The sequence below is a fragment of the Dysidea avara genome, chromosome 9 (genome assembly GCF_963678975.1).
Source record: "Dysidea avara chromosome 9, odDysAvar1.4, whole genome shotgun sequence".
Lineage (NCBI taxonomy): Eukaryota > Metazoa > Porifera > Demospongiae > Dictyoceratida > Dysideidae > Dysidea > Dysidea avara.
The window spans coordinates 25919993-25944010 of NC_089280.1; the positions used below are offsets into that span (position 1 = coordinate 25919993).

Sequence of the window (24018 nt, forward strand, 5' to 3'; positions counted from 1 at the left end):
GACTAGCTATAATAACTGTAATGGTAAATTATCGTCTTTTGTACAAAAACACGTGCTGTTCTAATAATAGAATCGGGGATACTATTTATAGATTATATATGTGAAGCTTCAGAACTTCATTTGGCGAATTTCTTTACATGTACAAAATACCTACAGACAGAGAATAACATTAATAGCATAGTATTTGGTGTGAAAAACTTACCCCCTACGTCCTAAGATGCCCCTACATTTCACTTGAGTGCTATATCTCACTACCCATGAGGGGTTCCACCTAACCTGGCTGGTGCCCCCCATTGGCTTGTTGATAACTTGAGTGACCCCTTCAGCACTAACTACATCTGTAACAGTATCACCTAGTATCAGCATCAGTGTGTCGGTAATAGGTTAACTGACCTGGGTCATCGTTGTGTGTGAATAATTTGATGTTCACTGTCTTGGCATATTCCACTAGATCCTGAGTAAGGAATGATGTCATATTATTCAGATGTCTTGTGTATATTACTATAGTATGTTCACGTTGAGCTGAATCCTGAAAAACTGCTAAAAATTGAAAGTGGATTTTTTCTCAACAGAGTTAACATTTCAGCCAATCAGATGATTATTGGTAACAGCAAAGGTGTCAACAACAGACACGTACGGTTTGGCTCCATTATAAGTTTGGGAATTATAAGTTTGGGAAAGGGCTGTAATGGACACTGTACTTATATGGCTTCCCCATAGGAAATGTATTGCAAAAATTTTGATTGGCCGTAAATATTATGTCAAACATTTGACCAACAAGATTTTGAAATATTTTTAGCGGATCAAGCAGCACTACAAATGAGCCAAATTTCAAGATCATGTGTAGTTGCATCCATGAGTTATTAAATGTTTTTGAGGATTCAGCTCAACGTGAACATACTATACACGCATGCACGCACGCACGCACGCACGCACGCACGCACGCACGCACGCACACACGCACGCACACACGCACGCACGCACACACACACACACACAAACTATACCTCAGGCATCACACAGCATGAAGCCAGGTTAACTTGATTTACTGTCGGCTTTACCTACAACACATCACCATAGCAACACATTATCATTAGATCACACCCACATCAACGCAGTCATAAAGTTGTTGTATCTGATTCTTATCAAGGTCAGCCACACCCACCACAGGGGATTTCCCTTCAGTAGTTAATTGTCCAATTTCCTACAAGGACAGTGTGTACATACATACAAGCAGCTTGTGAACATTACCCTCCATAGTAATTTCATCTTCTCCACTGAGTAGCCACTGGGAGGTGGGGCTAGTATGATCATGTCACAGTCTTGCAAGCCCAGCTGGTGCAGAGCTGCAGTAGCATGCTAGCCACACCCACAAATAATGTTAGGCCAGGCAAACTTGATGTCATCACCTGCCTGCATCACATTTTTTTACTCCACAAGGAAGGCTACATATAGCCTGGCAGTCTGAAACGTGTTACTAAAACTCTATGACTTGATATAATTGATCACATGGACAAACGTTTTGATGCTGAGAAAGACTGGCCATCATTTACAACAACGAAATGTTCCCACTTGTTAGGATAAGCCATAAGCTTTTAGAAGGTCTTTGTAGTAATAGACTGCAGCCTGCTGTCGTGATTTTGAGTAACAATGAATAATGACTGCCCAAATAACATTGAGGAAGTGGCTGATGAGAAACCAAGAATCTATTTTGCCTGGCCTTAGCTATGTACGTACCACAGAGAACAGCATCTCGGACCAGCTTAGCATCCCAATCAGTAACAAACACTTTCACTACACACACACACAAAGCATACTATGATTAAGCTATGATATAATAGCTGACATACCAGTGATCATTAGTTCTTGTCGGTCACTAGTTGAAATTGGCTTGGCCAGACTCTTATGCTGAATTAACAGAGCTCCACTGCTAGTCCTCTCCTCAATAGGGCTACTGACCCATGACTCTAGGGCACCTTCTATGCCTGACAACAACTGTGTACCAACACATGCATAAAACTACTGAAACACATCCATTATGTTAATACCTCACTGGCAGCCGACTGACCAGCTCTTTTCGTTAATTTAGTTAGACCAGAAATGTTTCCAGAGTGAAGGATCAACTCGCCTTCTTTTTCTAGTAATGCACTCATGTTTATAAGCGCGCAATGATATAAATTATTGTGTCTAAATTTAGGTCCACATGGCGGCAGTCAGCGAAGATGTACAGTCGTTGCGTTACTATAATCCTCTACATACACTGCTACACGGATATGTTTGGCCGTTTCTGATCATGTATTTATTGGAGGCGTACACGTGGCTGGTAGTATACGGAGTTGGCGACTATTTCGAGGCCGGGTGTATCGTTATTGCAGTTACTGCAGCAGTTCAAGTAGTGACGTGTTTGTTTTGTGTATGGTCAGTTCATGTGCGTTGTCTACTGACATGCAAGAAGGTAATATTATTCTATTAGTTTAATGCATGTCTTATTAAGCGCCCCCTTTTACAGGCACCTTCAGTTCAACAAGCAACATTAGTTAAAGTGACCCCTACAGCAAATAATGGCTTCACTGAGCTAGTTCCCTTACACAAGGTATTTAATAAAAGATACAGTTTTCATGTGTCTATATCTGAATCTTGGCAACAGCTAGCTATCTATAAAGTTTTTTTCTGTACTGGAATTGTTCTATGGGTTCACAGAAGTATTTGTGATGCCAAAGCAGCCAGACTATGAAAATGGACAACTGTAGAATTTAAGACTTAACTGTCAAGGGTCTTTGACAAATTACTCAATAGTATTCCTTTCAAGAATTCTGCAACGACTGTACATAACAAGAGATTTCTTGGTGGTAGATAGTCTTGGCTTAGTTAAACAGCACAATTTTCAATATGAAGTGGCAGCTGGTCTTTATAACATTAAAGAAATTTAAATTGAGTAATGAGGCGTGCATGTTCTCAGACTGTATATCAATCTAGCAATGTGAATACCCTACTATTATTCAGATTGCTATACAAAATTAATATGCTTGTAGTTACGTCCGTACAAATGGCAGTGTTAATCTACACTATCTTATTTTATTGCTTCATGACTGTTCTATTAGAGTGTAATGTGACCAGAGTATCTCAATCTTACTGGTTAATAATATAGTAATTGCAAAACAAGAACAACCCACTGTAGGATATGCTGGATGGTTGGCTAGTAGACCTTGAAGTGAATGGATGGTAACATGTTGTAGTATTGAAAACTACTAGGGCTTCATGTTATAGACATACATAGCCAAGAGAAGGGTTAGGAAGGCAGTGAGATGGCACCGATGCCAAATCTCAATGTGCAGATATGTGAGCGACTGCTCAATTAGAGTAGTCTGTCAACAATAATTAAGTGTACACTCTTAGAGTAATTAAACAAGGTATTAGGAGAAAATTATCTTAGAGATTAGGGAACACTTTGCCAATCTATTGCATACAGAGGTGGTAATTTTTTTATTATATTGAGATTGTAAATATTAGGCTTTTGGTAGAAAAATAAAACCGACTGTTCTATTAGAGTATTTTGATGATTTGTTATAAGTATTGTCTAGTAAAAGTGTGTGGGGGGGCTCCCATTTTTCTATCCTCATTGCATCTATTGGAGGATCGAGATTTCACTGTGACAGTAGTTTATGATATACACTCGTTGTTGTACTCTCCACAGGAGAAAGATGGTGGACAAGAGGTAATATGGTTTGTGTTCCAGAAGGTGAAGTATTATTACGACAGTGAAGAGAAGAAACAATTTAACGCAGTACAATTCCCAGTTCACCATAGTTACGATTACTATAACAAATGGAAGGGTTTACAAACTGACCAACAAGTTACTACTGCTAGTAAAAGATATGGAGCTAACAGGTGATACTGGTTGCTATGGGTGTTGCTATGGAGTAATGTTTTCTAGGTTGGACATTTCTGCTCCAGATTTCCTAACATTGTTCACTGAGAGGGCGACTGCTCCATTCTTTGTTTTCCAAGTGTTTTGTGTGTTGTTATGGTGTCTGGATGAATACTGGTATTACAGCATATTTACTCTAATCATGTTGATCCTGTTTGAGGCCTTACTAGTTAAACAGGTTAGTATTATTAGTAGAACAGATTATTAGGACCATCTTGTACTGTCCTTTTTAGCGAGGTGTCCTGATTTCAGGGGTTTTTGGTAATTCAAATGGGACCATGAACAAGTGTCCTGATTGTCAAGGTGTCCATAGAATGTCCTTTTTAGACAGATTCCACTGTATGGCTCAAATGATGTTAAGATACACCAGCATCAAAATTCTAAATTTTAAGGCACCCCACACTGAGATTATATTTATGAGAATTCTGTTATTTGCTCATTTAACATTAAAAGTTTAAAGAGTACAAACCCCTAGACAAATCAATTTTTTGCAAAGTACGTATTATTATAGTTCAATTATTTATTTATGTCATACTTTTCTCTGTTTGTTGTTACTATAGCAACAAAGAAACCTTACGCAGATCCGTAAGATGGGTTCAAAGCCATACAAAGTACAGGTGAGTGTATTAGCTACACAATATGATAATTAGTGATCAGGTCTGCGAAAACGGCATGTCGGCAAATAAAAATTGCCTAATTTTTCAAACTGCGATGCACCATAACTTTGTATTCCATTATTGTTTGGCCATGAAATTTTCAGCATTTATTAAACATTCAGTTGGCTTTACAGTACAAGTTACAGAATAAAAATATTCCATCCCAGAACTGAGATATGAGATGTTATGTGTCGGGATGTAGCTTGTGTCCACAGGCCCTGTTTTACAAGCTCGGTCACAAATTTATGTAATGACAATTACACAGGTGTATCGTGAGAACAAGTGGAAATACATTATGAGTGATGAGCTGTTGCCAGGAGACCTTCTTTCTATTGGTAACCACTACACTGTGTATTAGCTAACATGTGTTATACAGTACTTGTGTTATGTGTAGGTCAGCCATATTTGCAACATAGTAAAATAGCTTCCAACAATAATAAAATTTGCTTAATGCAAATGATTTACATCTAGCACTTTACTAATACAAAATTGTGATAAAATAGAATCCGGAATGTTCTGTTCACAGGAGACATTAGCCTTCTATAACTAATATTTGCAAGATCAACATAAAGTTGCTTAGATCTCATGGTCATATCTCTTTGATGCTTTACTACTATGTTGTGTTCTGGGGGTGTGGAGGGTATTGCAAAAATGACGGGTCTCGTGTATTTGTTATGGTACATTCATGTTGAGCTGTTGTTACCTGAAGAACATGTAATATTGTGGTGTGATTCTTACACAAGATCTTAAAATTTGGCTCTCATGTGGTCTTGACCACTAAAAATGTGTCAAAATCTATTACTTATTCAATGCCTGACATTAGTTGTGGTCCATTAAAATTCTCACCATACTGTACATTTCCTATGTGGTTGACATATAAGGGCATAGTCCCTTTTCCAAACCACTATACACACCCCTGTATAAGTATATTATAGTAACAGTGTCTTGCAGTTCTGCCCAAAAATGGCAATGTAAAATCCACATTATAGCCTTCCTACATATTTGAAAATATGAAGTGCAGAATTATAAATTGACTCTACAGGAGTTCTACATACTTGATGCCTGGGGTACTGCTGAAAGAAGGTAATAAATTAATATCATTATTTGAGACAATACAGTACAGTGGTGTAGTTCCCATTGAGGTAACCGAGGAAGTCGCCTTGAATGAAGAATTTAATTTAGTAAAAGATCAAGATACTCTAATAGAGCAGTCACCTACATTTAAATATTTAATTCTAATAGAATAGCTAGTGCCTTCTAAAATTTTCTGGCTACGCCATTGCAGTATGCAGTTGTAAGGAGAATAGGTGGGGAAAAATATTTCTGAGGTGATGTGAGGTTGAAAATAGTCCTGGTACCACTCATATACCCATGCAGGTCGTCCTAAGGATGATGACCTGGTCCCATGTGACATGATTTTATTACGAGGATCATGTATCGTTGATGAAGCCATGTTAACTGGAGAGTCAGTACCACAAATGAAGGTTAGCAACCACATGTTACCATGGTTACATTATTCTCTTGTTGCCTAGGAACCACTCGACAACGTATCAGACTTATCACAGGTGCTAGATATCCATGACAACAACTCCAAACTACATATCATCAGTGGAGGTACTAAAGTTGTTCAGCATTCTTCTCCGGACAAATCAACCATGAAAGGTGAACAATACGCCATCCTTAATTCTATTTATTGCCATTCCCTGTGTCCAGCCTCAGATGGCGGGTGTGTTTGCTATGTACTAAGGACCGGCTTCAACACTTCACAGGGCAAACTACTGCGTACCATTTTGTTTAGCGTTAAGAGAGCATCTGCTAACAACCTTGAAGCATTTGTATTTATATTGTTCTTGTTAATATTTGCCATAGCAGCTAGCTCGTATGTGTGGATCAAGGGTGAGTAGTGAGGATCATGTGATGTGTCTTGTGATCTCACATGTTTACAGGTACTGAGGATCCTAACAGGAATCGGTACAAACTGTTTTTAGAGTGCACCTTGATCTTGACATCTGTCGTTCCTCCTGAACTGCCAATTGAATTGTCTCTAGCAGTGAATGCTTCTTTGGTGACCTTAGCTAGGCTAGGTGTGTCAGTGGTATAGGTGTATAACATGTATAGTGTTGTATGTACCACCTGTTGTTATTGTGATTGTGTACAGGTATATACTGTACCGAGCCGTTTCGTATTCCGTTTGCTGGCAAGATTGACATTTGCTGTTTTGACAAGACTGGAACTCTCACAAGTGATAACCTGATTGTGGAGGGAATTGCTGGACTGGACAGGTGGGTGGGGCTCTTCTGATCGCATGAATTCACTATCCATTGCAGCCAGGAAGGGGCTGATCTAGAAGCTGTGGAGAATGCACCGATAGAAACACAGCAAGTGTTAGGATGTTGTCACTCATTATTACTACTTGATGAAGAGCTTGTAGGGGATCCCCTAGAAAAAGCAGCCTTGACAACGCTAGACTGGGAGCTAACTAAAAGTGAGAAGTTGTATTACTAAGATACCCTTGTGATGTACAAGAGGTTGTGTGTTTACATACCAGAGGAAACCCAGGGAATTTAGACACGTTGTTTGTTGTCTAGATGATTGTGTACACCCTCGGAGGGGAAAGAAGCTGTCTATCAAGATACTGCATCGATTCCACTTCTCCAGTGCTCTTAAGAGAATGGCTACTGTTTGTAATGTACTGAGTGGCACAGGTAGTGGTCAACATATTGCAGTAGTTAAAGGAGCAGCTGAAGTGATTAGACCAATGGTAGAGTGGCAGTTACTCAGAGGAGATTGGACGTATGTCACTAAATATCAAAAAAAGCTACCAATTTCAGTGCATCAGTATCAATGCTAATTTGTGAATTATTAGAACCAGGAGCTTATATAAGTGTCGCAAGAACTTTCAGAGCATTTCAGCCACCTGTAGGTGCAATGCATGGCTTTCCTAGCAGTAAAACAGATTCCTGTTATCCTTAGTTCTTGCTTCAAAACACCATGTCCAAAGTATTACATTCTGTGACCAACCTCCTCTGGCAGTTACCACAGTGATTTGTTTATGTGTACCTTATTTTCCAGCTCACTGATGTACCACCGATGTTTGATGAAATGTACACAACACTTAGTAGACAAGGGGCACGTGTGCTCGCCCTTGGGCACAAAAAGTTAGGAAACCTTTCTCTAAGAGAGGTATGTATGTGAGCATGCTATCTAAAAGGACACGTTGACAACCAGGACACTTATCCATGGTCCCATTTGTATTGGTGCACACACTTTACTCCTGAAATCAGTACACCTCACTAATAAGGACACCTTGATAATCAGGACACTTGTCCATGATCTCAAAGTTATAATTGTTCATGTTTGTAGTTACACGAGCTAAGCAGGGAAGATGTGGAGTGTAATTTGAAGTTTGCCGGCTTTGTTGTGTTCTCTTGTCCACTGAAGGCAGACTCACGTGTGAATATCAAGAAACTACTGGCTGCATCTCATCATGTAATAACCTGCTAAACTTTATATATGTTTGACATAACCATGTCGTTAGGTGGTCATGATAACAGGAGACAATCCCCTAACTGCCTGCCACGTTGCTAAGGACCTTAAGATCATCACTAAACCAGCATTAATTCTAGCCAATCAAGGTTAGCTATTTTTGTGTGATAACTTAGTGTAACATTGGTCTACAGGTGATACCTGGTGTTGGCAGAGTGTCAGTGATGGTGCTTGGCATTCAGTGGATAATGGAGTAGCATCAATTGAACATTTTGTCAATGATTATAACCTGTGTCTAACTGGCGAGGTGAATGCTTTACCGATGTCAGCATAAATCATGTCTGTATATTTAGGGTATAGATTATTTGAGGTCAGTTTATGGAGGGGTTCACTTCAAGACAGTTCTAGCTCATGTTAAAGTGTTTGCCAGGGTGTCACCTAAACAGAAGGTTAGCTCATGTGATGTCACATGATATCATTGTGTGCTGGACAGGAGCATGTGATAATCACATTACGTAACCTTGGTTACCATACACTGATGTGTGGTGATGGTACAAATGATGTTGGAGCTCTAAAACATGCCCATGTTGGTAAGTGAGGAGTAATTAGAATAAAGTGGTAACCATACCTATTATCAGGGATGGCACTGCTGTCTAGTAGTGTTATTGCTGAGCTGGAAAAAAGGAAGACACTTCACGACCTCAAAACTGGTAGACTCACTCCATCTAGTTCACCATCATCCAGTGAGTCACTGCAACGACGTCCTCTGCGGAGCACGCCTTCGAAGACTGGTCCTGGTAAACCTGCTAGTCCGGAAGAGCTGCGACAGGTAATGTTTTTGCTAGTCCTCCTGTAACCATTGTTACATATCACCATAGCAACAAATTAAGCAATTAATGAAGGAGCTGGATGAGGCATCAAGTTTGGACCAACCCAAAGTAGTCAAGTTGGGTGATGCATCTATTGCAAGCCCCTTCACATCACGACACTCTAGCATTGAGTGTAGTAAGTGGTGTATAATGGAACCCCATCACCCCAGGACACTTGCTCATAGCCCTACTATATTGTACACTAGAAATCAGGACCTTGACAATAAGCAGCATTCTCCAAGGTGTATTGATGGGGTTCCAGCTAGGCATTTGGTCAGAATAATAATATCTCCTCCTCTTACAGTTTGTCATGTAATACGTCAGGGACGCTGTACCTTAGTTACGACTCTACAAATGTTCAAGATATTAGCTATTAATGCTTTAATAATTGCATACTCCCAAAGTGTGCTTTATTTGGAAGGGATCAAGTTCAGTGACACGTTAGTATACTGATAATATCCTGATAGTTTACTAATGACCTATCATTACAGCCAAGCCACAATACAAGGGATCTTATTGGCTACTTGTTTCTTGTTCATATCACACTCGAAGGTCAGCTACACCATATATGGTATAATAATGATGTCATATTTGGTCACAGCCTCTAGACAAGCTGTCAAAGGAGCGGCCACTAACTAACATATTCAACATCTACACAGTACTCACTGTGGTGTGTCAGTTTGTGATCCACTTCAGTTGTTTACTTTATCTTGTTGGTGAAGCCACTAAGATGTCTCCCCCGTTAGTGTTTGTGTGTATGTGTGCAACCATGCATGTGTGCTTGTCCATTGTAGCATATAGTGTGCAAATTGACCTACTGTACTGTCTGTTAGTAAAAAAGATTTTCATGTGCGTAGATTAACACAGGGTTAGGAACCATCCAACCGCTATAATATATTACCAAAACACAGTACTGTTTATTATTCCAAGTGTTTAGTATGGTGTGAAATTTCATACTGTATGACAGGAAATTTTGACGGAAGGAATCCACACTTCCACAACTTTGAAGGTTGACGAACATCACGAAATCATAGATCCAGAGACAGTTATAATACTTTTCAAATCTCAGTGAAAATGTCAGACAACCTAAACCATTACCTGACATTGATATGCTACTGTTTTACACAATTCGTCATAATAGGAAAATCCTTACAATACATTGATAGAATAGAGTGACTCAACCTATAATAATGTAATCATTGTTGTCTAATTACGTTTGCTATTATTGACAATGCTTCACTATAAAAACTCTACAATTTCCTTCTATTTTGATCTGACATTTTGTCAGGCAGGTTCCATTATGGTCAGCCATGCATGATATTTGCCTGACAAATGGCCTATGTCAGGCAGTAATAATTGACTCTGCATAGATCTAAACATGCATATTATTTTAGAGCTCCTTATCAAGGTTAAATTCATCAACTTTTCTTCTATCAACATTATTTTTCTGTTGTAGCAAGTAGTGTCAATGGTTGATTCTCTATTTGTTATAGGAAGGAAAAAGAGTTTATTGATTTGGAAAAGAAATTTGAACAGAATGTTCTAAACAGTACTGTCTACCTCATCTCTATGACAATGCAAATTAGCAATGTTGCTGTCAACTATCGGGTGAGTTGTTCCCACTTTTTGATGTGGTCTATTGATGTGGTTACCATACAGGGTCACCCATTCATGGCTAGCCTCAGGGAGAATCATCTGTTGTGCTATAGTTTATTGGGGGCAGTATCAGTGGTGTTCTTGTTAGCCTCAGGGCTAATGCCGGACCTTGCAGAGTTCCTTGAGGTTGTAGAGTTTCCCTCAGAGGTATGGGTTGCCATGGTTTAGCCAATGAGATTATAAGTTGTATCTTTGTAGTTTCAACATCGATTGGTAGCAGTTTTGGCAGCTGATCTCACCTTGTCATATCTTGTGGATCAACTGTTACTAAGAATTTGTGGTAACGGCAAACTAAGGACCCCATAGAAACGATTAGTAAATATTAATAATAATTTCATGTCACAAATTAATTAAGAAGTCATTTGTTTGTTCATCTGTATCATCTTATTTTGCGTAATCTTGTTCTGAAAGAAGATAATAAAGAAATGCACCTAACTTGTTAAGTCTCTTACTTTGCTTCACTCTTCATTGATGTGTATTCAAACCAAAGAACATTTGGGATTAGTGTACAATCTCGTAACATGAAAAATTCTCCAATCGGATTACAGACAATGTCCGGGAACACAGGAGTTAGGAAATACTGCAACATGACTTCAAAATTTTCAGTTTCATTTCCATTACTCACCTGTACAATAATAAACCAACAGCAGCCGGTGACAATTCCAATTAATGCTCCCCACATTACTTGTGACGTCGTGTGATATATCAGGTACACCCTGCAGTGATGACATTGTCATCACTTAGCAACAATATTATATCGAGTAGCCTACCTGCTGACACACACAATGACAGCCATGACTTGTGCTGTGAACGTTGCTATGGCCTTCCAGATTACATCCATGTGACCAGAACTTAGAGAGTGTATCCTAACAGTTCAGTACATTCCAATAAAAAGTACAGCCTACAATAGCAGGGGTTAATCTAGGGGGCACAGGCCATACCTAAAGCCTGAAAGGTTTAATTGATCCCAAAGTTGTCGAATGGTCAATATTCAGTGGTATCACAGTGAAATTTCACCAAAATTGAGTATATTTATACCTAAATTTTCAAAAATTTCCTGGGGGAGCATGCACCCAGCCCCCCCTAGAATCCAAAGCAGCTTATTTTGCCCCCCAGCTTAATATTCTGGGTTGAGCCCTGACTAGACTCACCGTATCCATAGAAACAAAGTCAGATATGTTGCAAAAAAGGCCATAAACTGAGCATGACTGGATGGCATCCCATATTCTCCATATAAAGAATGATTACCTGCAGCTGTGTGAAGAGGGTTATAAAATAATGCACTACATAATTGGTTACATACCCCCGGGTGGCCGTGATTCCTTAATGACATGTTTCAAAACAAAATTCGATGACTCATTCAAGAGAATTCCAAGGAAATAAAATATCTACGGTCACTGTCATAAATTATAACAGTTGAAACATTGAATACCGTGTGAATGTCCCTTTTGAAGAAAATTAATGTCAGGAAGCTGACAACAATGGTTATAGGAGTTAGGCTGGAGTAGGCCAACAATTTACCAACCAGATCACCTACAGTACAATATAATGTGTACAGTCACACGATAATAGTCAGTTACCTTCAGGAAAATGTACACACGTTAGGCCAATGTTTTTCCAGCTCATCTCGCGCAAACACGTGTTTGTATTCTTATTTATTGGTGCAGTAGTCGCTCGGAGGGCGTGGCTCTCAGAGCCCAATGGATCAACTAATGATCATGGGGAAGCAAAGAGGTGATTTCTTTAACATGATATTATAATTTTAGTTGTTTGTATAGCGCATGGCGGCACTAGAAGCCTACCGCTGGATTCCGTGGTGCGTTCCATACCGCCCTACAGCAAGACACATAGATCCTCCCAAACCCGCGGATCTGTAAGGAAAATGTATAATGTCTTTGTGTGTATGGCGTGCGAATGCTTGCAGCAAGCTGAAAGTCGTGTGGTTTTTCCTGGTCGCGTGATCCAGCTACGCTGTGATATCGGCCTGAACAGGTCACGAGCACTGCTGGACACTTTACCTGCCTCCGGAACAGACAAGATTACGTCACAGCCACAAGGAAGGCTGAAGAGCGCCAGGTAAGACAAGCGAGTCAGCCAACAGTAGCTGTTACCTTTCACCATTGTAGATTGTTGCCATTGGGAGTGGTTCCATCCCTCAATTCTAACCAAAAGTGCCTTGGAATTATCACCAGTAAGATTTATGACAATACTGCTGTATTTATTACTGCATGCATACTTTATTTTTTTGTACTCTTAACACTCCCTTGCCATGCCCACACAGGTGTTTATTCACCCTGTTTGGTGGTCACATGTGACTGAGGACTCATTCATGTACTTTCTGTGTCTCATTATTCAATTGTGTTCTTCTCTCCACATTGTAGCAGCTAAACCAAATGTGCAAGTTAGCAAGGATCGTCCCAGGTCATCCACTGTCCCAGCTGCTGTCCCTACAGACAATGTAGTAACTGTAAACAGCAGTGGAAAGAGGAGAATACAATCTGCCATCCCATCATCTCGCACAAGTGTAGCTGTAGGAGACCTACTGTCTACTGGAAGTTTAAGACTACATCAGCCAACAGCAGATAACAAAGAACTACCAAAGCACAACAATGTGCTATCGGACCGAAGAGAACTGTCTGAATGTAAAGAGGTCTCTAAACATAAAAAGACTGAGATACCTAAACTATACAGCCACCCAGATGACACCTTACAAACATCCAGTGAACAAGTTAGTTTGCCTCCAGTTAACCTTTCCTCAAGTAACGATGACATCAAGATAAAAGTGGTCTTTCATAATCGACTGTCACAACATACAATACAGCTGTCTTCCTCTAGTGAACTACCTGCCTTACCACAAAATCATAAACAAAACAAGACTGAAACTAAAAGTACTAGGAAACAATCCAGTACAGGGATGAAACACTGTACAAAGTTGACCCCTCTAACTGGGGCACATCATAAACAGCCAATTGGTACACTCACTGGTAACTCTGTTAATATTGTTTATAAAAGATGATCCATTTTATTTATCTATTTCCCCAATCAAATGTATCAACCACAAATATTATTGTAACTGTCATCTGATAATTCTTGAGAATCCCTTGAAACAATGCAGGTAGCTGATTTCATAGATAATTCACATTACAAGTAACTTAAATCACCGAAAAACCGTAGCAAGACCATAGGTTGTAATATTGATAGTATATAGGCCCCAGAAAAGACGTCATCTAAGGCGAACACCTCACTAGTATTCTACCATCTCCAGAGTCCCATCCCAACGATACACACACACAAATTACGTCACAAGGTTAAAGCATGACCATTCACCTCAATGTTGGCCCATACTCTAGCACGGCAGACCCTTTCATACCAACTCATCAAAAAGCGAGTAGCATACAAGGCAGCACCAGGCTAATAGTAACCAGGGTAAGGAATCTGGAAACGTTTATGTGAGAAAATAAATATTCACATTTTATGAGTTAGACAAAAACTGCTAAAGGTTAAACTGCAACTTGAGTGATGATTTACATTTATTTTAGACTGCTTCAAATCCATAAGTTTGTTCACTCAACATTTCCAGATTTATAGTACTAAGGCTGGTCATTTCTTATGTTCCCCTAGGATACAAAGTGAAGTGTCTCGTACAAGCTTTGTCTCTTGTGTTCACCCTCAGTGCCAAAATCAACAATAACATTACAGGTATGACTTGTGTCTGAAATGTTTTAGATGTTGTCCACATCATCATCAAAAGCTTTTCTTGCTTTCTTCAGTTCTTCATTCATCATAAGGAGGTCTCTAACCCTAGCATGTTTCTTGGGGTCTTTTCGGATTAGAAAAGTAATATCTTCAACCTGGACTTTCCCTTTCTTGCCGACATCCATAGCCTTAAGGGTCATTTCTGTGACAAAGTCGATGGCCAAATCCTCCACTAGTTCGGCTGTTTCTAAAGTGTTTAAACATAGCCATATTGACACATCACGTGAGTATTTCCCTTTACCAGTGTGCGGATTAGCATCATCACCAAATCCGTGCATCATGTATTTTAGTTCTCTTATGAACAGTCGTTTCTTTTTCGGTGGACCTCCATCTTGGTGAGGTGCCTCTCGCTTTCTCACATCCCCGCCGTCTTCCATACAAATTCCCGCATACTATAGTATACGGAGGGCAAGACGGACGGAGCGTACTATGAGCGTACTAAGACCTCTATTAAATCAAATGGGCAGAATTTAACAGTGAGATATAATGGCGGTTCGGAGCAGTGCTAAATTGTGTAGTTGTGACATTGTGAGAAGCTTTTTGTATAGTGGAGGACATCAAGCAGCTGCACGTGATGCCACAACTTCCCTTGTTTCCAAGAACGCTACACCTCTGGACTCACGGACATGTGACGTATTTAAGTGTCAAATTAACCAATCATTAGCTGCAGAGAGCTGTATGATATACAAGTGTCGACCAAACAGATCCACATTTCATAGTGATCAGCTTTCCTTAAACTATGGCAGGTCATTGCAGAAGACAAAGACTTATACAGATCAACTTAAGATAAATAAAGTACCAGGAATAGTCCAGTTTGTGCCACCAGAGGATAAGTTAGAGACAGCACAGTCAGCACTTCATAAGCCGTCAGCTGTCCAGCTATCAGTTATATTGTTGAGACTACGTGAACAGGTTTGTAATAACATTATATGGTTCACCTCGATCAGTTGTTTTATGTCCAATGGCTAACTGACCTACTTTTGTAGATCAGGTCTATGTCTTGCCAGTCGGACTATTTTTTCTTGACAACACATACAGCTTGGAATTTTAGTGGTAAATAGTGATGGTCACATGCAATGCCATTTTTTCACAGTCCCATTTATTTTGTGCCATTAACCCATTTTACATGCAGTAAAAGCTGTCACACAGTTATATCACAGCAGGATCTGATATGCAAGACAAGTGCTGACTGCTGTGATACAACAAGTACACAAGACTCGTGGGTACTTTAATGTATGTGGCTTTGTATCAGTTATACTGATACTGCATTTATTTTTGGTTGAGATTTGATTGATTTTGTTGCATTTGCTGTTTGCAATAAACACTTCTTTTTGGCAATGCTTAACACCTTACTACTACACAGTTCCAGTAATTTCTTGAAGTATGATAATTTTGTTTAACTGACTTATCAACCCAAATTTCAAATCAAGGGGCCCTTAGCATAAACAAGAGTTCATATATTAAGCAAGTTCACAAACTGAGTGGTCTCGATTAAAGTTCACACTCATTATTTGCCACCACAGCCAAGAATTTTAAAGTGAATATAGTTGGTTAAAATGCTAAAACCACTGCAGTACACTACCGATCCATGTCCCTATGTTTGACTATAACAAATATATTGTTTCCCTTCTATTTCACAATGTTATAGTGACCTTGTTTGCTGTATTACCTGTAGCTGCCAGCATTCTTCAGTGGCCATCATGAATTCAGTATTTATTCTGATGATGTTAAATTTGAATACTCTGGCGGGAGATTACCAATGGTAACAGTTGGAAGGCGTCGATACCAGACAATAGTTGAGACTTTCCGTTATCTCACTTCTCTTATTTGGTCATCACCCAAACTGGAAGTGCTAAAAATTACCAAAATGGCAGATAGCAATTCAATTGAGTGTCGTTGGAGAGTTAATGGGCAGTTTAGAGGAAGACTTGTTAGAGGGAAAGAAAGGTAATTGTATTTACTGTGTGAGTGCAGTATAGTAGCTGCATAGGTCCCAGAGCTAAAATGTATTTCATGATCTCATTAATTAGGCCACACCATATTGTTGATCCCAGAGAATTAATGAGGCTTCACTGTATACGTTTTCAAAGTAGCAACTTCAAGCTTTCCAAATTTAAAATTAATACCTGGATACTTGCTAAGGATAGTGAGTAAAGCTAGTGCTCAGGCCGGATCATATGATCCTTTTTTTTTTGTCTGGTGCAAGAAAATGACACCATGAAGTGCTGTGGAGTTTAAAATTTGGAATATTTACATCATTGTAAACTGCTTATGGTCTAGAATAAATTGCCGTATTGATATTGCTAGAATTTCTGGGTACTCGATAATTAGAGTGTACTTGAATACAATTGTTAATACAATTGTTAATACCATGATTGTTTCAGTCCTAATAATCTCTTTTGTGTTGTCTATCCATACAGAAGCCATACTTTCCACAGCCATAGCATATATTTTGCCGATGTAAAATCAAAATTTGTTATGTAGTTTTGGCTGTTTGCTAATGTTCTGTTCCACATTTACTGTAGAGTACTGTATGACGCCTTCTCAATTTTCACTGTGAACTCCGATGGACTGATATGTAAACACAAGTTGCAGAAGGTTAGTTGTGCTATGTATAGTATCCGGTTTTATACCATATATGCTATTAGGTAATGCCACATCCAACAGCTATCAAGACTAGAACTTGGTGGGAACATTTGTTAGCTAGATTGTCTAGACCGTCGCCGCGTGTTGTACCGTAATGTAACATGTGTGTTTTTGTGATGTATATAAATTCTGAATAGAACTGACTAAGCCCAGAAAGATGCGTTGAAAACAGGACTATCTGATTAGTGCTTGTGAAATTTCATTTTTGTGTGGGTGCATTAAAATAATTGTATAGCTCAATAAAGTTTCAATTTGGTATATCGTCTTAGTTTCCACATCTTGAATTTTGGTGGATGGAAGTAAGTGGCCATCATTTGCTGACCTGTGTATATCTATATCAAGCCCACCTTAATGTTACCATGGCAACTTACCATCTTGACTCATTTCTAGCGGACACCTAATGTTGACTTTAGATGGGTACATCAACTTCTCCAAATCTTTTAATAACTGTGTGCACACAGTACATGTAATAGAGTACAGCATTTTTTTCATGTACCTTTTCTCCCTGTTTGTTTCCATTAACGTTTGACTCCATAAAGTGTATGGTGGTCTCCTCGGGGACCAGTTTACTCATCATTACACCCAACACTCTCCAAAACCTATTACCACGTGTGGGAGAACAGTTCAAGAATTTGAAGAATCTACATAGCTTGTCCCCAGACTTCAGGATGGGACCATGGAACCCCTCTTTAAAAAAGACACCGGGACAACTACTTTTTAAAAGACATCTGTCTAGGTTCCAATATTATAATACCCTTCAACTAATGACACCTAATACATACACGAACGTGACCTAATAATCTAGTACATGGCTTCACTGCCTTACGTCATCATTTTGTGGTCTTTGAACAACTTCACTGGTGTGATGGGTTTGTTAGCAAACATGTAGAGGTACCCTGGTCCTCCCTATAAAGGTCGTGGGAGTTATTTAATGTGACTACATTAACAACCCTTACCTTGCAGATCACACCTAGCTGTTTGATCTTTGCCCCACTTTTGTATTCGTCAAGAGCAGCAGCTATTTTACCTAACATTACAACTTATGTAGCTAACTGCACAACCAGCAACTTGTAATTAGTAATTGTGTGTTGACTTACTGATCAACTCTAAAAACGTAGCATTCTCAAAATCCTAAAATATCCATTTGTATTATGATGTCACATTTAATATCGTACCACTCACATATACAAATGTGATGACTTCAGGTAAAATAGCACTCTGGAGGAGCTTTACTTTAGGCACACGAGACGAGATTAACTATACTTCCAAATATGGTAAAACAGGTGTGTATTAAAGGAGTTACTCACCAAGACTTTACGAGGAACATACGAGTCTCCCAGACACAACTCTGCTTTCTGTTGTGCCAGAAACATTGTCTCATCTATCTCGTTTTGAAACTCCAGGTACATTCTAAACTGTTCCTGACCTAAGGAAAAATGTGATTATAGGTAACTCACTACACTAACATTGTACAAACTATGCTTGTTGCACACACACACGCACGCACGCACACACACACACACCGATAGCAACAGCATAGTGTCTGGCTTGATCTAGGAGACTGGTACGATACATTTTATTGAGCTGATCACGTGTTTTTTGTCCAATAATCTCCAACTGGTCTTCAGAACTAAACTTATCACGTTCATGGCTACTTGGTTTGTTGCTAGGCATATCTGGGACAGTAATACTGAGTACTTCTTTTAGAGCAATAGCTAAATCAGCATTAGTACTGATATGATGACTTTCAGTGGTCGTTTCTGTGCCTTGTACAATATCATTTTTATCTAATTGTTCTGTGTGGTCAGTATGCAATGCTGTAGTGTCAGGATTAGTTTCTTTTTCTAATGTTACAACGTTTTCATCGCTGTCTTTGATTTCCTTGTCACCTTTGATGTTCAAATGATCATTCATTGTGGATTCATCCACTGAGTTATTTATTCTACTATCCCCAACAACGAATAAGTCCTTTGTGTTTTTCCTTAATAACAATAGGCTGCTCTGCTTTCTCCATTGGCGGAATTTCCTGTTTTAAAAATGTAGAAAATTGTACATGGTTAAGCTGTCTCACTTTTGTATAGCCATGGCTGAGTTCTGTTGCTCTGCTAGCCTCCTCCTGCACTGATAGCTTCTGACAGTCCTAAATATTGTGGCAAATGCTTTATTAGACTATTACAATGAGTTATTATGTTGGTACATTGTGTATACAGGGCTGATGATGTTCGCCTTGACTCGCACAACATGGCCCATAAAGCCAACTAGCCATCTCTTATTGTAGTTGCTATGGGCCTGGGTCAGCGTACACCAATGAATGGTGACGATACAGTCACTACAATACACACAGTATATGTGCATGATTTCAAAGCACAATGAGACCTCCATTATCTAAATACCACACAAAGTGTTCAGATCAGTCAGTTTTTGATAAAGTTTTTTTTTTAAATGTATAACTGTTCAACTACTCTAATAGATCATACACTTACTCTAATAGAACGTACATTACATGTAGTTGACAAAATACTCTAATAGAACAGTCATTTCTGTTCACTATTCTCGATTTGAGATTGATATCATGATCCACAGTAGATACAGTCTCGTACAGTGGAACCTGTCTAAGCCTGTCACACCTACATGATAAACTTTAGCTTTACATTATAAGTAATAACAAATCATTTTCATTCTAGTGGTCTTATGCCGTAGAGTGCCGTGCCAGACTACATTGGGTCTACTACAAGTGGGGTAGTGAAAAGGAAGTTGCATATTGAGATACTATTGCACAGACAGAATTTTAGAGCGACATTATATTTTAAAAATAATGTCAATCACACTTTTGTCGAGAGAAACCACTATCGTAACAAGTATACAGGGACCAATTATGGAGAGACAAGAAGACAGGCTGGCCTTGCAGATAGTTTCAAGATAGCATTGTATTAATAGCATGTGGAACAATGTATGTTTATTAGGGCACAATCACAATTCAGTGGTGTATCTAAGCCGGCTCTTGGTGTATGGTAGAGCATACAGCTACTGCTTTGTAGTAAAGGCATGCAATCCAATGTAGTAGGGTCAGGGACATGTGTATAACAAAGACTTATGCTGTAGATATTGTTTACAATGTATACACAAGTCAGTAATGATAGTGTTCTGACTGTTCTATTAGAGTATTTTGATATTGCAATAATTCTAGTGGAGTACCGGACTTCTTTACTAGGACCTACTACTAAGATATGCCACATTCATAATGTGTTACTATATAATATTATTCTACTGTTTTGCTCACTTTTGGATAACTGTAGCAGCTTTATGTATTTGTTGAGACGATAGTCCTTTTTGTATTAGCCATTCCAGCTCCTCAGGCACATCATCCACTACAGGTTGACTGACAAGATGATCTACTTTACCTGACTGTAACTGTACAACTGTGTTAGTATCTTTAGGATCATGTGACTCAGTAGTAGCTGTAGTACTAGTAGGAGCTGGACACAGGTGGGTACCACTACTTGTTAACAACCCCAGGTTTAGCCGGTAAGGCTGCAATTCATTGTTTTTATCATTGCTATCAGCACCAGTCAGAGACATTTTTGACTCTCTTTCTGGATAGACACCTCTTGGGAATTTGGCCTTCGCAACTGATGGTCTCAATTTTGTATTACTGGCAGCAGCATCTGCTGAGTCAGCAGTCTTGCTACTACTGGTGGATGTGCTGGATGTTTGCTCTTCTACTGAATAACCTGCAAGAAATTGAGCATATAGATCAGAGTCAATTATTACTGCCTGACATAGGCCATTTGTCAGGCAAATATCATGCATGGCCGACCACAATGGAACCTGTCTGACAAAATGTCAGATAAAATACAAGGAAGTAGTCCAAGGTTGTATAGTTTTTAGTGCATAAGTAAATAGCGAACACAATAATGAATGTACCATTACACATACTAAGGTTAAGTAAATCTATTGATGTATTCTCTGAATGCCAAATTGTGTAAAGCAGCAGTGTATCAATGTCAGGTAAAGCTTTACTTTGCCTGACATTTTCACTGGGGTTTTAAAAAAATTATAATAGTCTCTGATATAGATACAGCTGCAGTTTGCTACACTCTAGTGGTGTTCATCGTTGTGTGATGATACTCTGGCTGGCTGACTGCCAAATATTGACAATTTTTGATTGATGTTCACTGACTTTTTAAGGGAGAAGCCTTCTAGGCATGAGGCAATGAAAGCGTGCACATTTTGACTTCATAGTATCAGCAATCACAGTAAGCTTCTTCTAGCTCTGAGAGAAGGTACTAGCAATCAAGACCAGCACAGAGCTTCAACATTTCTATACTTTCAGTGCAGTTATGTTTGTGAACACGTAACTATTACTGTAGGGTACATACCGTCTCATTAAACCTAGCCTCCATCATGTCTCAACAGGCACTAATGTGGCTTCGGTATTTGGGTGGGGCACACGAAGGCGTTATATTATTTTGATAAGCAAATCATGGGTACTTATAGCTATATGTGATTATAATGGAGCAGTCTAGTGTGCTCACCTTCTTTAGGACGTGAATTGTCTTTGCAGTTGTTCTGAAAGGCCGCGACAACTCTGCAATAGTAAAACACTTTCAGATAATGCAACTGACGTTTAGAAAATACCTTATTTTAACAGCTGTGGAGTCAGACAACTCTACATTTCGCTTTTTTGACACTACAGTTCCCATCGAGGTCACACCTCCTAGTGTATTTACATAAACCAGCGCAGGCGCGTGAAACTAGGTAGGTTTATTTGTTTAGTAGTTCTGGTAAGAGCGCAGCATGGCGGCTCTGCCAATAGAAGAGTACGAAGCAGAATTAATGAAGGCGGTGAAGAACTCTAATTGTGTGATTGTTACTGGGGAAACTGGATGCGGCAAGACAACGCAATTTTCCCAGTTCTTGCACAGAGCGGGCTACACTAAACATGGAATTGTCGGGATAACTCAACCCAGGCGAGTAGCGGCCATTTCAGTAGCGAAATACGTAGCTAAAGAGTTAGATGTCAAACTCGGAGGAAAGGTGGGTTACCAAGTACGTTTTGATGATTGCACATCACGTGATACAGTGATAAAATATGTTACTGATGGCTGCCTACTGAGAGAACTACTGGAAGATAACCGGTTAAGCAGGTATAGCGTGTTGGTCTTGGATGAAGCCCATGAGAGGAGCTTGGCTACAGACATATTGTTTGGTCTTGTAAAACAACTTATGAGAAAGGAGCAACGTTTAAAAGTTGTAATCATGTCTGCCACACTAAACACAGACAAATTTTCAGCCTTCTTTAACCACTGCCCTGTATTTCAGATCCCTGGTAGGGTCTTTCCTGTAGAAGTGAACTATTTATTCAGTGACGAACGTTTTGATGACACCCATCTTAACTACATGCAACACGTAGGGCGTCAGGTAATGGATATACACTTTGAACAACCTGAAGGAGATATTTTGGTTTTTCTAACTGGACAATGGGAAATTGAGAATATCTGTGACCGGCTGTTTAAAGCTGCCGAGGCAGTTGATTATGAGCATGATGTGGTGTGTAAGGATGTTCAAGGGTTGATGATATTGCCTTTGTACGGTGCCATGCCATCTGAACAACAGCAGAAAGTATTTGCTCCGGTTGAAGATGGTGTAAGGAGAGTGATTGTAGCTACTAACATTGCAGCAACCAGTATCACTATCAATGGTGTAGTGTATGTCGTGGACTGTGGGTATATCAAACAAACCACATACAATGCTCGGACGGGATTAGACTGCCTTGAAGTGGTACCAATATCACGTTCTGAAGCACTGCAGCGCTCAGGTCGAGCGGGTAGGACACAGCCTGGGCAATGCATCCGTCTCTACAGCAAGAAGTTTTTCAAATCACTATCTGAAGACACTGTTCCTGAGTTACAGAGGGCAAGTCTTACCAGTGTGATGCTAAACTTGAAGTGTATGGGGATAAAAAATGTGCTCCATTTTGACTACCTTGATCCACCAGCAGAGAAAATGATATTGGAGGCATTAAAACAGTTGTACTACCACCAAGCAATCGATTTGGATGGAAGAGTAACTAGTTTAGGCCGACAACTTGTGGAATATCCCCTGCAGCCTTCATTAGCAAGGGCACTCATTCGTTCTCGTCAGTTGGGTTGTTCAGAGACACTGTTACCCATTGTAGCCATGTTGTCTGTAGAAAGTGTATTCATTAAACCAAGCAACAAGAAACAAGTAGAACTTGCTGATGAGGCACACAAGAGGCTCAGAACTGTTGGTGGAGGAAATAATGATTTTGCTACCTTATTGACAGTGTACAAGCTGTGCCATGATAGTGGCAACCCTCATGAATGGTGTAGGAGCAACTTTGTGCACTGGAGAAGTGTTAAAATGGCCCAGAGCATTCTTGAACAACTAAAGACGATTCTTGAAAGTCAAGATGTTTTGTATGACTCAGAGGCTGCAGGAGATGCTAGTTTGGGTGAACTAGTTAGACAGAGTTTATGTTACGGCCTGTATAGCCACGTTGCTCGTAAGGCATCTAGTGGTCACAGCTTTCGTACGATGGATGGTCACTCTACTACAGTGTATCTACACCCTTCATCAACACTGTTTGGCCGAGATAGTCAGCTGGACTGGATATTGTATAATGAGTTACTGGATACTGGCAAGACCTACATGCATTGTATATGTCCCATCAAATACTCCTGGGTAAAAGAACTGTTGCCATTGATTCATGAAGTAGACGTGTATCGTTTGACTGACTGTGAACAGCAGCGACAGTTTCGTTCTGTTAGTAGCAGTATTTCTGACATTGGTGAAGATGGGCCAGTTACCAAGAAGCAAAGAAAGGCATCTATTGAGGCTACAGTTACAGCTGAAGAAAAAGCAGATAAACTGTCAGCTGCACGACAAAGGTACCTTAACCGGAAGAAATCAGGAGCTAAGAAATAGAACAATAGCAACAAAAAAAAACCTCTTTACTGGTGTACAATTTAATAATTGGTATACGACTAATAGACCTGCC

The 24018-nt window shown here is 39.5% G+C and overlaps 6 protein-coding genes and 1 pseudogene across 8 annotated transcripts; 3 read left to right on the forward strand and 4 right to left on the reverse strand.

Moving 5' to 3' along the window:
* Nucleotides 1-2202, reverse strand: LOC136265997 (glutamate--cysteine ligase regulatory subunit-like). Its single transcript, XM_066060947.1, has 9 exons — nucleotides 2049-2202; nucleotides 1851-1995; nucleotides 1738-1794; nucleotides 1252-1346; nucleotides 1109-1204; nucleotides 1008-1061; nucleotides 394-454; nucleotides 203-338; nucleotides 1-150 (listed from the first exon to the last, which is right to left on the reverse strand). Exons 1-9 carry the CDS (start codon nucleotides 2151-2153, stop codon nucleotides 117-119), a joined length of 783 nt encoding a protein of 260 aa, XP_065917019.1. The 5' UTR covers nucleotides 2154-2202; the 3' UTR covers nucleotides 1-116.
* Nucleotides 2171-10974, forward strand: LOC136265985 (endoplasmic reticulum transmembrane helix translocase-like; annotated as a pseudogene).
* Nucleotides 10903-12282, reverse strand: LOC136265999 (dolichyldiphosphatase 1-like). 2 transcript variants are annotated; one of them, XM_066060949.1, is made up of 8 exons: nucleotides 12176-12282; nucleotides 12028-12128; nucleotides 11899-11983; nucleotides 11747-11849; nucleotides 11366-11461; nucleotides 11221-11311; nucleotides 11048-11175; nucleotides 10903-10999 (listed from the first exon to the last, which is right to left on the reverse strand). In XM_066060949.1, the coding sequence occupies exons 1-8, from the start codon at nucleotides 12219-12221 to the stop codon at nucleotides 10975-10977; spliced, it is 675 nt and encodes a 224-aa protein (XP_065917021.1). In that variant the 5' UTR covers nucleotides 12222-12282; the 3' UTR covers nucleotides 10903-10974. The 2 variants fall into 2 exon arrangements, with proteins under 2 accessions (XP_065917021.1, XP_065917020.1); XM_066060948.1 differs by having other exon boundaries at nucleotides 11048-11311.
* LOC136265996 (uncharacterized protein C6orf136 homolog) lies at nucleotides 12234-17140 on the forward strand. Of its 2 annotated transcripts, XM_066060945.1 has the most exons (8): nucleotides 12234-12329; nucleotides 12374-12468; nucleotides 12520-12671; nucleotides 12722-12786; nucleotides 12977-15263; nucleotides 16027-16298; nucleotides 16877-16949; nucleotides 17000-17140. In XM_066060945.1, the coding sequence occupies exons 1-5, from the start codon at nucleotides 12296-12298 to the stop codon at nucleotides 13609-13611; spliced, it is 981 nt and encodes a 326-aa protein (XP_065917017.1). In that variant the 5' UTR covers nucleotides 12234-12295; the 3' UTR covers nucleotides 13612-15263; nucleotides 16027-16298; nucleotides 16877-16949; nucleotides 17000-17140. The 2 variants fall into 2 exon arrangements, with proteins under 2 accessions (XP_065917017.1, XP_065917018.1); XM_066060946.1 differs by lacking the exons at nucleotides 12234-12329; nucleotides 12374-12468; nucleotides 12520-12671; nucleotides 12722-12786 and having other exon boundaries at nucleotides 14568-15263.
* LOC136266002 (transcription initiation factor TFIID subunit 13-like) lies at nucleotides 14233-14770 on the reverse strand. Its single transcript, XM_066060954.1, has 2 exons — nucleotides 14593-14770; nucleotides 14233-14538 (listed from the first exon to the last, which is right to left on the reverse strand). The coding sequence occupies exons 1-2, from the start codon at nucleotides 14726-14728 to the stop codon at nucleotides 14318-14320; spliced, it is 357 nt and encodes a 118-aa protein (XP_065917026.1). The 5' UTR covers nucleotides 14729-14770; the 3' UTR covers nucleotides 14233-14317.
* Nucleotides 17107-21771, reverse strand: LOC136265989 (uncharacterized). Its single transcript, XM_066060934.1, has 13 exons — nucleotides 21636-21771; nucleotides 21533-21585; nucleotides 20278-20728; nucleotides 19069-19137; nucleotides 18521-19023; nucleotides 18305-18423; nucleotides 18180-18254; nucleotides 18095-18128; nucleotides 17954-18024; nucleotides 17824-17903; nucleotides 17494-17596; nucleotides 17369-17444; nucleotides 17107-17319 (listed from the first exon to the last, which is right to left on the reverse strand). The coding sequence occupies exons 1-13, from the start codon at nucleotides 21698-21700 to the stop codon at nucleotides 17234-17236; spliced, it is 1785 nt and encodes a 594-aa protein (XP_065917006.1). The 5' UTR covers nucleotides 21701-21771; the 3' UTR covers nucleotides 17107-17233.
* Nucleotides 21741-24012, forward strand: LOC136265987 (probable ATP-dependent RNA helicase DHX40). Its single transcript, XM_066060932.1, has one exon. The coding sequence runs from the start codon at nucleotides 21795-21797 to the stop codon at nucleotides 23943-23945; it is 2151 nt and encodes a 716-aa protein (XP_065917004.1). The 5' UTR covers nucleotides 21741-21794; the 3' UTR covers nucleotides 23946-24012.
* The last annotated feature ends 6 nt before the right edge of the window (nucleotides 24013-24018 follow it).